At 41.5% G+C, this 14,049-nt stretch overlaps 1 protein-coding gene across 1 annotated transcript; it reads left to right on the top strand.

Moving 5' to 3' along the window:
* The first annotated feature begins 47 nt into the window (after positions 1 to 47).
* Positions 48 to 12,869, top strand: Rbm24 (RNA binding motif protein 24). The gene is made up of 4 exons (XM_013030429.1): positions 48 to 219; positions 1,391 to 1,514; positions 3,299 to 3,353; positions 10,689 to 12,869. The coding sequence occupies exons 1-4, from the start codon at positions 52 to 54 to the stop codon at positions 11,050 to 11,052; spliced, it is 711 nt and encodes a 236-aa protein (XP_012885883.1). The 5' UTR covers positions 48 to 51; the 3' UTR covers positions 11,053 to 12,869.
* Positions 12,870 to 14,049: the final 1,180 nt, after the last annotated feature.

Genomic DNA, 14,049 nt, shown 5'->3' with positions numbered 1-14,049 from the left:
TGCCCGAGCCGCAGCCGCAGCCGGAGCCCGAGCCGCGGGGCGGGCGCGAAGATGCACACGACCCAGAAGGACACGACGTACACCAAGATCTTTGTCGGGGGGCTGCCCTACCACACCACCGACGCCAGCCTGCGCAAGTACTTCGAGGTCTTCGGCGAGATCGAGGAAGCGGTGGTCATCACCGACCGGCAGACCGGCAAGTCGCGGGGCTATGGATTTGTAAGTTGCATGGATGGTGGGGAGGGGGGGGCTGGGAGGGGAGCCACAGGGAGCTGGCGGGGAAACTGAGGACCACGAGGGCTGGGAAGGAGGGAGGGAGGGATAGGGGACGCCTGCCCCCACCCCCTCTCCAGATCCCCTCACTGAGGACTAAACGCGGGGTCCGGGGTTTGGCTGGAACCTTGTGACGCGCCCCGGCAGCGGGATCAGCGTCTCCCCCTTTTGCTCTGAGCTGAACTGAAACTTTGCGCTCGGTGGAGCTGGGGAAGGAGGGCCGGTATCTACCCATCTCCGGGGGGGGGGTCCTAAAGGGACCCCGCACACACGCCGTGCTGGGTGGCAGGCCTGTCCGGGCAGGGGTAGAGAGACTCGCAATAACAACTGGATTTGGGGGAGGGGGTGCAGAGGGCTGGGAGGGAGGGGCCGTGGCCCAGCATGATGGCATTCTGGGGTTGGAGACAGGTTGTCCAGCACGCTGTTGCTTTGTTAAAAAAAAAAAATGCGTGTGTCTTCTGGTGTTCCGGGTAGGGTGAGGGAGCGGACAGTCACCCCGTGAGGTCTGGGGTTTTCCGTGTGACACCCTCACCTTTTAAAATCGTACCAGGCAAGCTCTTTCAAGTGAGAATGATCTGGCTCTTTGGAGAAGGGAAAGGGCACACGAAGCTTCCCCGCGGATTTCGGGGTGCAAATTCAGCCATGGGGGGGGGGGAATTGGAGAGCTCCCAGAGTACAATAGCTATTGTCATCGTTGGAGAGTGTTTTGGGGCTGGTTGGGAAGAGTATAGGGCAGATGCCAGACTGGACTTTCTCTCAAGCAAACAGTGCCTCTCACGTCCGGTAGGGACCTAGGGGAGCCATTGGGGGGTCTGGAGGGAGCCATGTACAGGAGTTTGAAGAATCCAGGCTTCTGAAACTCTACTAGGCCCAACTAGCTCCCCTTAGGACTTCGGATGGAGGTGGAGAGTTCCCTTATGCCTTCTTCCTTGCTTCAGCTTACTTGTTTTTAATGGAGGATCAAAAAACAAGACCCATCCACTCCTTCCCACCCATCCCCTCCCCTAAGTAAAAGAAAGAGTAAGTTTATCATGACTTCCTCCAGTGTGACTCTTGGTCTCCTTCAGGGGTTAATGTAGAGCTTTTGTATGTATGTCTGTGTGTGTACGTTGCTAAGGTCACCATGGCTGACCGAGCTGCTGCCGAAAGGGCTTGCAAGGATCCCAACCCTATCATTGACGGCAGAAAGGCCAATGTGAATCTGGCATACTTGGGAGCAAAACCAAGGATCATGCAACCAGGTAAGAAAGGTCTTTCTCCCCTCCCCCAACACCCATCAACAAAACCCTCTAATCCTGGATAGAATGATTCCCTTATCTAGAAATTGGCTCCCTGTGAATCTGTAGGTTTGCTTGGTAAAACTTGAGCAATGACTGGTTATTGTACCAATGCATGAAAGTGAAATGAGACTTGTAAATACTCCTTTCAGGACCTGAAATGTATCTGTGTGGAAAAAAGAAAAGAAAAAAGAAAGAAAAAGAAAAAAAAAGATCTTGGAGTCTGGATGTGTCTGGCACAGAGAAGAATCAGGCTTGACTCATGGGTTGCCTATATGATGATAGGCTTGTGGCATCTACTCTGGACTTCCCCATTGTTAGCTTGCCACTTTGTAGCCAGCCATGTGAATGATGTAGATGATATGAGCCAAACTGGTCAGCTCCAGCTCATGTGCATCCTTGCTTAGTGTGATCTCTCTTTTGGTCACCAGCTGCCCTATGTCCAAAATCTGACAGAAACACTGACCTGAGAGAAACACCAGACAGAGGGAAATCTCTGGATCTCTGGATGGTACAGCTTTCTCATGAAATCATAGGATACCAGCAAGGAAAGTAGAAGGAGTTCACTACCCAAGTTGTAGGTGTAAAAAATAATGACAATGATGATGATGATGATGATGCTTACTGGAGGATGAGAAATACTTTGGGTAGCTATTCATTGTCAAAGCCAAGCCCCATTTGGTCCGTGTTGATTTATTTACCCTATTGCCCTTTGCATGGGCACAAATAATTGAGAGTTGACTAGGGAGCCATTTCCTAAAGCAAGCAACTGTACATGTCCCGTTAAATCAGGCACTGTTCACTCATGAGGTGTTCAGTTCTGAAATTTTAGCACTTCCATCCAAATGGATTTAATGGGAAACTAGATTGTCAAGAAAGCAAGGCATGAGGGGCTGGGAAGGTGGCTCAGTGGAAGAGCGCTTGCCTTGCATGCATGAGGCCCTGGGTTCGATTCCCCAGCACCACATAAGCAAAAAGAAAAAAGCCGGAAGTGGTGCTGTGGCTCAAGTGGTAGAGCGCTAGCCTTGAGCTGAAGAGCTGAGGGACAGCACCCAGGCCCAGAGTTCAGACCCACGACCGGACCCAAAAAAAAAGAAAGAAAGCAAGGCATGAGCAGGCTGTTCAGCAGTTCGTATCTGTGCAAAACATGGAAGCTTGTTTTTCATGTTTGTAATACTATAACTTGTGGAACCCTAATCTTTCAGAGCATTTCAAAATGTTCCAAATTACAAAGACTTTTCTAAAAGATCAGGATCAGTACTGTAAGGAAGCATGTGACATGAAACTTTCATTGTCAGTTCCTATTGTGTTTGATTTCATTTGAAAAACATTTTTTTCTCTGGGTGAGTTTTTCTAAGGGGTGATTTTGTGTCTTAGCCAAATTTTTTCAGTTTTTCACTTTTTAGACTGTTGAAACCTTTATATAGAATTTGTGATAACATCTAAAAAATAAGTTTAAATCCACAGCTAAACTCTAAAATATTAAAACGTGGTGGTTTTAAAAAAGAAAAAAAAGTCAGATTGCATTTTATACATACGAATAGGAAAGATCTAAACATGCACAATAGAACCAATGAAAACCTTTACAAGAGTTTTAAATCCATTTAGACACTGTAAAGTATCACAAACATGTGGGGGTTTTTCCCACGGAAATGGAGATGGCACTTTATACATAGGAATAGGAGAAGCCTCACCATGCAGAAATGAAGAATGTGATATTTTGTTGTTGTTGTTATTGTTGTTGGTAGGTTTTGCCTTTGGTGTTCAACAACTTCATCCAGCCCTTATACAAAGACCTTTCGGGTAAGTTGACTCATCAGACCCTGTGAAGTTTCAATATGGCTACTGTTTGTTAACCCTTCTCTTTGTTATAAGGAGCCAAGATCAACATATCATAGAATGCTCCTGGTTATACATAATTATTTATGTTTGTGTATTTTTTAATGCTGATACTATAAATATTTTTAGATGAGTCAAGTTATCTGACCAAGTATGCAGCCTCCAAACCAGACAAATGTTGAGCTTATGATTAACAAAAACAAAACAAAAAAAATACCAGGTATGACTTGTGTATCAGACCGTGTGTCCCATCACCGTTACTACTGTTCAACTTGACTCAATGTTATTTATCTCTTTCTAACCTGACAGGGCTCGTATACAGTTAAGCTAACTGATGAGAAGGATACGATGATAAGAGGTGGAATAGTTCTGTTTGGAATTAAACTCTGTAACCAGTAGACTCAGACACACAAGCTCAGATGGTGATTAACGATGCATGGATGTGGGTGTTGTTTTTATTTTTTTTCACAATAGTCAATAGCCCTCCGTGTGCTTTATTTTATTTATTACAGTAATGAAGTGGTGTTGATAGCTAAACTGTGTGCTTTTTCACTTAATTGAAAAGAGCTGTAGTGGAAGTGTTTTCTTTTCCTCGGGGAAGGGGCTCTTTGCGTTTGGTTTTGGTGGTGGTGTTGAGGAGTGTTGACTTTTGACTTTGCCATGGGAAGCAAAGGGCCTTTTTGTTTTGTTTTGTTTCCTGCTTATAAGCTATAGCCTGTGACTTCCATTTAACCATATCTTTGTAGTGAGTGCTGAATTGTGTGACTTCTCTCTGTAAGAATACAGATTTTGTTGCTTGCATGTCCTAAGTTTCTGTTTCACGAGAAGGTTTCTGGGAATGGGCTTCTTTCTTTTGCAATATCTAGCCACCCTGAAGTGTTCTCATTTAAAGGTTCAACAGTTCTCATCAGATTTCATTAACGCTAGCCAGTTCGGATTGCTTTTTCCTAATTTTTTTTTCTTGTGGTTTTGTTTTGAGTAGCATAGCACTAATTTCTACTTTCCAGACCTAACAGGGGAAAAGTCTACTCAGATTTGTGTCATCTCTGGATCCTGTCATTACCAGCTTGCCCTTTCTGAGGCTCCCAATTGCCCTTCCCTTTAGACCTGATATGGGTGGGAGGTCACTGCTTACATTTCTCCTAGCTACTACAGTCTGCTTTGGCTGTCATCTTCCTGATTTATGTTCTTGTAACTCTATTGCCAGAGAGTTAAGTTTTTTTTTAATGTTTTAGTTGGCCAGAGACTTTTTACCATCAGCACTAATTTCCTCAATAGCTTAGGATCTAAATATCTACATATTTAATTTGGAAGGCTGGAATCTACATAGAGAGATGTTTACTTTTTTGTCTTTCAGAGCAGGCCACATAGTAGTAGTAGTAGTCATAGTAATTTGACTTGAGTCGTTATATTTTCCATGAAAACTTCAATATTTCTTGTTTCTTTAACCCATCTTATAGCTCAACTCTTGTTACTAACTCTGTCTTTTTTTTTTATTCAGAAAGGTCTTCTGTCACATATACATAGCTATGTAACAAAGATCTTACAAACAAACAAACAAACCTGTGTCTAACAAGATATGGGTCTGTGAGTCTGTCTCTGGGTACTTCCCTGGTCTAGTTTATCTGAAGAAGAAGGAATTGAGAGAGAAAACATACTTTTGAAGAACTCATAGGCGTCCCCTTGAAATTGCTATAAAAACCAAATCACTCAACAGGTGTGTGTGTATACGTGTGTGTGTTTATTTTATCACTGTATAAATGAAGGGAATTATGCATTCATTTTAGGAAAAGCAAGAAGAATGCAAACCAGCCAAGAATTACTCCTTGCTAAATAACTTGCTATTATCTTAGGTACAAAAGAAGTTCAGAATAGCAGAGGAATGGATGGATTAGAAGAATCCAGACTTTTGGCAGGGGGTGGAAGAGTGGGTACATCTCAGTCAGGTTCAGAGAAGATTGGGGATGACTGAAGGGTTCAGAGCAGGGTGAATTTAAACAAAGGCACAGAGGAGAAAAGCCTTGGTACATGGAGAAGCCAGAGTGCTCTTGAGAGCTAAGTATAGACATGTGGCTGTTTGTGATTGTTCTTACTGGTCCTTGAGAAAGAAAGCAACATGAAAAAAGTTAGAACCAACAAGATAACATTGAGTAAATCAAGCATGTTTTGCAATAACCTTTGGTTTTTTTAAATCTCTTCGAATATTAATTGTCTTTACAAAGAATGGTGATTATTACTGGTGATTATTAATTGTTTAAGGTTAAGATTCTTATTAGAAATAGCATTCCAGCTACGCCAAGTAAGCTTTCTCTCTCTCTTTTAAAAACAGCTCTCAACACTGATCTAATTCTAAGTCTCTACCAACAAATCACCCTGGGTCATCCTAATTCTATTTGAATGACACACGTTCTTATTTTAGGTGGGGGAAAAGCTTTAGGATTTTTATTTTACTTGACTTGTTGGAAATTCTAATGACTAAACCATTATTTTTATGTGATCCTTACATGGCCCCCAATTACTCTAGGTTTTTAAAGACAAAATACAGGCTGGACAGTTAGTGATTTAACACAGTAGATAGATGTAGAGGAATCTACTATTCTAATTAGTTTATTTGAAAGGAGCATTTCTTATTGAAACTTTGGAAAGGAGAGTTAGCTGATCTCTGAGTGGGAATTTCTAGGCTGCTTTAAATCAGATGAACTATCATTTACTTATACACATTTCAGTTCTCGGTTTCATGCTGGAGTAACCTTGTGCTAAGTATTTATTCTGTCCACAGGGTAGAGGGGGGCAGAATGAACTATTAACATTTATAGATACGCATGGTACTAATAAGACTTACGCATTATATAATTTGAGGCTCATAGTAGGCATTTAACAAAGGCACTGCTAATGTTCTTTGAGTTAGCTGAAAAACTAAGATGCAGGGAGGTTCATTAATTTCCTCCCCTCTTCTCCCCCATCAAGGAACTGGTAAGTGTTAGAATCTGATTCTGGATTTCAGAGTCATGCTCTACCTGAACTTAGAAGCTGTGCTCTTCCTAACTGCCAAGCCATACTCCTAAAAGACATAACTCTACCCTCCCTTATAATCTAGTTTTTGGTATTCATTTTTTTAAGAAGGTAAATTCTGGGAAAGGGGTTGTCCAAATGGCCTCAGATAAGCAGACTCCTGTCAGTGGGGTCCAGGAAGTCTTCATGAAAGGAGAAGTTGGCTTAGATTTTTTTGTTGTTGTTGCTGTTGCTCTGGGCCTGAGGCTTGAACCTCAGGGCCTCAGTGCTGTCCCTGAGCTTTTGTGCTCAAAGCTAGTGCTCTCCCACTTGAACCATAGCTCCATTTCCAGGGTTTTGGTGGTTAATTGGAGATAAGAGTCTCATGGACTTTCTTGCCCAGGCTGGCGTAGAACTGCTAGCTTCAGATCTCAGCCTTCTAAGTAGCTAGGACTAGGGACATGAGCCACCAACCAGCTGGCCTGGATTTTAAAGGAGGGTAATGAGAAGGAACTATTTTATTGAGCTGCTGCTATAGTCATCATTGTAGGCTCTTCTCATATACAAATTTGTTGAATGCATAGCAACTCAGAGCTAGGGTGGATGGGATTTGGATTTCAACAGGTGGAGATGGAGTGAGGACTGGCCTCCCATGTGAGAGATGAATAGATGGCATGAGCAAAGGTAAGGATCTGGGGAAATGTGGAAGATCCAGGAAACATTAAGGATCTGGGAAGCCTGGGTGTAAGGAAAGGCAGAAAGAAAATACTGAAAAGGTCTATTAGAGCCAGATGCATGAAAAGCCTAGAATGGTAAAGTTTAAGAGAAACAGCTGGGCGCCGGTAGCTCACGCCTGTAATCCTAGCTACTCAGGAGGCTGAGATCTGAGGATCTCGGTTCAAAGCCAGCTGGGGCAGGAACGTCTGTGAGACTCTTATCTCCAATAAACTACCAGAAAACCGGAAGTGGCGCGGTGGCTCAAGTGGTAGAGTGCTAGCCTTGAGCTGAAGAGCTGAGGGATAGCGCCCAGGCCCAGAGTTCAAGCCCCACAACTGACAAAAAAAAGAAAGTTTAAAGACTTGGGTCATCCAGTGTGTGCTGCAGGTTGGAAGAGGAAGCCAATTAGTGTGTTGACACAAAAGCTAACAGAATAACTGATCCTAGTAACACACATTTTAACTCTAGTACTTGGGAGGCTGGAGCAAAAGGTTTATGTGTTCAAGACCAGGCTGGTCTACACAGAGAGATATCACAGATGCCAGAAAAGAAGGAAAAAAAGGGAAAATGTAGTCTATTTTCTTTAAAATTTACCCAAAGTATATGCTTGGCTATTGAGCTTTTCTAACTGTGAGGTGTGTGCTTCCTTCCTGTGGTGCATGGAAGGAACAGACATTGGTAGAAATCTAGGCAAGGGAAGGTTCTCTAAATCCACTTTCTGAGTTTTGTAGATATTATTCAAACTGGAACTCAGGAATTGTTTCATAAATACCATGTTACTGGTTAATCAGATTCTGCCTTCCTTCTGGAACTGGGCTTGCTTCTTTGGGCTTGCCAATCTCCCTAGCCTTAAAGCACCCTAGGATTTCATTTGCTTGACAGATGTCTTACTCACCCTTGTCCGACTTCATGTAGGATTCGGAACTTCCAGAAAAAAAATGTATGCTCGTATGGGGTGGCTTTATCATGCCAGAGTTATTCCTTATTGTAAAGTAAATGCAGAGATAAGAATTATTTAGGCAACTCTTGCAATATTTATTGTATTCTGTTCACACACACATATGCAGACACACACGCACTCATGGCACACATTTGATCTTTTTTCTTAGAATAAACTTACGTTCAGCTCACTCTTGTATTCAGAGACGCAAGCCTAGCCATCACAGTGTTGTCTTCAGAACTCTGGGAGTATAAGGGGTTAATGTTTTAGTATCAGTGAGGTTCATGCTGGCTGGCCTTTGCAGCTGATAGATGTTTTACTTTGGCCTTATAAAGACATTTTACCCGCTGGAAACCCTTGTCGCATGACAGGATCAAAAATAGCCCAGCCACAGCCTCTGCTGTCCATCACCTCCTGTAAACTGGCATGAGAGGAGTCTGTCTTAGCTGTGTCTGCACATTGTGGGTAGGGAGGCTCCAGGGACAGTGTTTCATAAAGCCACACCTGTCACTGAGGGTGAGCTGGTCACCTGATCTACAGCAATGTTCTGAGTATGTGCATGAGCAGGCGCCTGGTTTCTGACAAGCCGTTAAGAACATCTCGAGTGTCCTCAGAAACACTTGGTGAAGTTGTTTCTGCTGGCACTGGGAAAGATCTATAATTCTAGTATAACTGGGATGTATTTTTATCACTGGGGTCAAAGTTCACTACCCTCTCTGATAAATTTATCTTTTCCATGATGTTCATTAATGTGTGCTTTCAGTTAAATTCTGAACAGGCAAAGCAAAATCTGTGGGTTAGTGGGTTTGGGGGTGTGGGCTTTTTTTGGGGGGAGTGAATATCTAAATGTGTTGTCTTATTTGGGGTTCTTTAAATATGAAAGTTGTTATATGTGCTTGTATTTTTTGGAATCTGGATTTGTGGACAACCTAAGAGCATTTCAAGGTCATCATTTTAGAGAGACAGAGGGTTCTGATGGCAGTTGTGTGTGTGTGTGTGTGTTTGTGTGTGTGTGTACTGGTTCTGGAGCTTGAACTCAGAACCTGGGTGCTATCCCTTCGCTTTTTTTTTTTTAACTCAAAGCTGATGCTCTACCACTTGAACTACATATCCACTGCTGGCTTTTTGGTGATTAACTAGAGATAAGAGTCTCATGGATGTTTTTGCTCAGGTTGGCTTCAAACTGTGATCCTCAGATCTCAGTCTTCCTGAGTAGCAAGGATTATAGCTAGGATTCCAGACATGAGCCACTGGTGCCCAGATTTAAAAAAAATCAGATATTTGACAGTGTTTTACCAGTGTGCATTAACAAATCACAAGAGCATTGACATGTATGGGATGTTTTTACATAGCTCTCATGTGTTTTTTAAAAAAATAAAATTAACTTTTAAGTAAGATCCTTAGAGTCTGTCTTGTCTGTGATCTGTGAATGTATGATTTTTTTAAAATATTTTGATTTTGTTTCACTTTTTATAACCCTTTTTTCAGGATAATCTATAATTGTATAATTGACCTGTACAAAATATTCACCAATAGGGTAGATTTAAAACCAATATGGTACATTAAATCTGTTTCTATTGATTTGGAGGAGAAACAAGAGTTAGTTGATAAGCAGAATAAATGTGTCTCTATAATGTACACCTTTTAAGTTTCTGTTAAGTTTGGAAATATTTAGTTGTATTTCCCTGTTCCTTCCTTTTCCACCAACCTTCCGATCCACCTTCTGTCTGTCTTGTGTAGAGATAAACAAGCTGGCTGACCCTCAGTTGCCTCAGGTGTCCAACAGGTTTGATTGACCGTTGTGTCCTTATGGATTTTTCTGGAAAGATAAAAGAAAAAAAGAAAGTGTGTGCACAATCTCTTTGGGACTCACTGCCATGAATGTGAATAGCAGACCTTTAGCTTCCCACAAGAGCCTCTGTGACAGAGAGCCAGCTGCACCACAGTTCGTTTGAGGAGTGTTGACTGTGCTGTGTTTACCACACTTGTGAACTCTTAAACTTTTTTCTTTATTTTGTCGCCTGCTTCCTTTTTTTTTAATTGTTATTTTTTAATAAGGGTGACTGAGGTTGCAGAGAGATTAATGTGTGCTGAGTCTGCCTAGCAATTCTAAGTAGGGTTGCCATGATAATAAACCTGCAGACTTGGGTGGAAATTGATTTCAGTTTTCACAAACAGACCATCACTCCCAAAGAACAGAATGCTCAAAGATTCAATTCCAAGTCCTGTTGTTCAGGGAGATGGATTCCCCCCCCCCCATTTGCCTTGTCTTCCAGGAACTCTTAACCAGAGTTTCTAAAGTCTTAATCAAACCATGTTAAACTTCTTAACTTGCCCAGCCCTTATGAACTTTGATTTATTTCCCAAACTTCTTTGTGAATGAGACTTCATGGTTCTAAATACTCCCCAGTGAAAATTCTAACAGGGAGGCCTTCTTGTTATTTTGGTTACTGAATTCTTCTGGGGGGTGTTCCATAAACTGTGGCTACTGCCAGAGGACTTTGAATGAACCACTGGCAAGTAGATATTGTGGCAACCCTATGCTCATAATAACCACTAAATTTTGAGTTTGTCTCATCTCTGAACAACAAACTCTACTTCCCCCCTAAGGAAGGGACTGCGGCCTGACTTGGTTTCCCTTTTCTCTACAGGATACCTGCCCACTATGTCTACCCACAGGCTTTCGTGCAGCCTGGAGTGGTGATTCCACACGTTCAGCCAACCGCAGCTGCGGCCTCCACCACACCCTACATCGATTACACGGGAGCCGCGTATGCTCAGTACTCAGCGGCAGCTGCTGCTGCTGCTGCAGCCGCTGCCTATGACCAGTACCCCTATGCAGCCTCCCCTGCTGCTGCTGGATATGTCACCGCTGGGGGCTATGGCTATGCTGTCCAGCAGCCCATCACCGCCGCTGCCCCGGGGTCGGCAGCTGCCGCAGCTGCTGCTGCTGCTGCCGCAGCTGCATTTGGCCAGTATCAACCTCAGCAGCTGCAAACAGACCGGATGCAATAGACCCAGCCATCTGATCCAAGTTGAATCGTTTCCTCTTTTCCCTTCCAATTTCCCAAGTTTTAGTAGTTCATGAGAGAGTTAACATTGACTTATTAACAGCTTTAAAAAAAAAAAAGCAATGCTATTGTTGAAACAGAATTCTTCTTCTTATTTTTTTTCTTTTTTAATACTCCTGGTAGTGACCTAGATGAGGCCACAGGTGAGAAGCTGAGATTTGGGCAGGCGCAGTTTTGGAAATCAATCCCCAAGAGCCTGGGTAACCAGCCGATGAGAAGGTGGCATGGAGCATGGTTGACCCTTCACTTTTGTAACCGGATTTTTATTTGGGTCTTTTTTATAGTATCAGGGAAGCAAACTGCCTTTTCCAAGTTAGAAAATGCTATTTGAATCTAGTTGAACCAGGGACTACAGAGTGAGCAATATGTAGCTTGAATTATGTTTAAAAGTTGTTTTTTTTTTCATTTGTGTTATTTTAGAAAAACCAAGAGGCTAAAGTGCTGATCATTATTTTTAGCAGTCACTACGGCCTACTTTTTCAAGGAAGAAGGTAGTGTTTATACTATCTCAATTATGGGCACCGAACAATCAAGCTAGGAGCATTGGCGGTGGGTACAATGGCGGACAGGCACCAAAGCTATTTTCTCATCTGTCCCCTGGATGAATGGGACTGGGGAACAAGTGGTGTGGAATTCATGGTGCAGCAGCGGGGCAGACAATCAGTAACACACCCAGTTCTGGAAAGAACACATCACTTGTGCTTGTTTGATGAGCTTGTCACATTCTAATCCCTCTCCCCATCCTGTTTCAATTTTGGGAAACTTGTATCTGCTGGTGTCAGCAATTCTGATCCCTAAACAGGATCAAGCATTTACTCCAACAGCCTTCTCTTTCTATTTATTGTCTGGACTTGGAGTTTAGGAATAAAGGCAGGCAAGTTTGCAGGCACTATATGTCTTAAGGACATTTATTTTCCCCTCCCCTCTCTTTTTAAATAATTTTACACTTTTTAGTATCTATTTCAGAGTCCTATTTAAAAACTATTTATTAGTGAATACAGTAATCTGAGTCAGCGAGGTCATTGATATTACAATTCTTCAACGGTTAATGATGATGTGGTTTATACTGTGCCTTAATAGTAATGCTATTTAAGATATTTATTTTAAGTTTTACTATGCTGCACTCTAAAGCAAGGAACTTTAGATGTGACACTGTAAAATTATGTATTCATCTCATGGCATAAATTATTTAGTAGGTCTAGATGTAGCATATTAAATATTAACCTATTCAACTAAAGATGTTGACTTGGATTTATTTAAATTCATATGTGCACTGTATAAGAGTACTCTTACATTAACACATTTTAGTTGATTTTAGTCGAGATTTTTTTTTAAAAAGCAAGCTACATGGCTAGTTTCATGCTTCCTTCTCTGGTTTTTTTTTTCTTCCTATAGACCTCATCTACCAGCAGATCATTGCTTCCACACTATTCTTATGTAGTTTATGTAGTCTCAAAATGCTGCTTTACATTTTTCTTCTGAAACTGCAATACTTGCAATTTTTATTCTTAAACTAAATTGAATACTATTTTACACTGTATTGGATTTTTATACTTGAACAATTTCATACAAGGGAAGACAGGTTAGCATTTTTATGGACTTTTCTCCATTATCACTGGATTTAAGTATTCCCATACTAGACAGTGTTATGTAATGTAGACATGACTCTCCTGTGCAAATTATTTATTCATTGTGTATATGGCTTTATAACATTTCAGATCTTCTAATCTATTCACTTGTATTAAATATAATTTTTAAAAACTTCTGTTGCCTTGCTTGTTTCTAATTCCGTCGTCAAGATAAATGACTGTGTGTGCAACTTTTTCAGTGAGCATGAAATTCTCCAGATGCCCTGTTGCTGTACTTTCAAAGTAAACTTTACCAAAGAGCTACCCCTTTTACCTACCAAGTGATGTAAGTACTCCCCGAAGAATGAATTCTAAAGGAAAATGGATTAGCTGTTTAGAAGTGAGTTGTAAGGAGACAGGCCAGTTAGAAGCTGGATCTGCAGCTGGTGCTGGGCTCAGGTAAACTGAGGGTTGGTGATGTGGCTTGACTCTACGAAGTTCTAACAGTGGACGCGGAGCAAGCTGCTTTGGGTAAATACCCTTCTTGTGAGGTTGGGTTTTTTAAAATGGATTTCTCACTCATGATACCACTCTCATATGGTCATTTAAATAGTAAGCAAAATAAGGTATGTCAACTATCTGCCACAGAGCTAAATAAGGTAGTAAGTATGGAGTAGCCATTATTTTAATGTCCTAGAATGACAGCTAACAAAAGAGGAAGTCACCTATTGGAATGTCTTTGAGTTTATAATTTCTTTACACAGTGACATAATATCTAGTAAGCTATATGTTTGCATTTCTAGAGAACAGCGGTCATATTGACTGACTGTTAAAGTGCATGTGTGTGCATGTTCTGGTAACTAGAGAGTAAATTCTTCATTGGCCTCTTGGTCCTCTTCTTTTCTAGACCCATGATCTTCTCTTGCGTTAGATTAGTTTTCAGCAATTGTAAACAACAGAAAAGTGTGTTAGTAGATTCCATATCATACTTCTTGATAACTGTCATCCCATTTAAAGTCATCATGATTGCAAACCTCAATTGTTTTTAATTTTGCAAGGATACATTAGATGCCAGCTTATCTCTAGGGAGAGATAGTATTATACCACCAAGATATTAGCTAGGAGCAGGAAAACAATTTCTAAGCTACTTGTTTCAGTCAGTGAACCAATGACTATTTTATTCCAAAAGACATGTTTTAATTTGTCTACTATATGGAAAGTCACTTTAGTCTTCAATAATCCATCCATTGCTGAACTTGAAATGAAGCAGTATTTGATTTTTTGATAAAAAAAATAGGAGAGATAGTTCTGGGAAAAGCTTGTCAAAAATAATCATGGTCTCAAGAAAGCCAAAATTTCACCTACCTAGGTTT

This window comes from Dipodomys ordii, unplaced genomic scaffold (assembly GCF_000151885.1).
Source record: "Dipodomys ordii isolate 6190 unplaced genomic scaffold, Dord_2.0 Scaffold130, whole genome shotgun sequence".
Taxonomy (NCBI): Eukaryota; Metazoa; Chordata; class Mammalia; order Rodentia; family Heteromyidae; genus Dipodomys; species Dipodomys ordii.
Note: the sequence above shows the minus strand (reverse complement) of the source record. Positions and strands in the feature narration are given on the sequence as shown.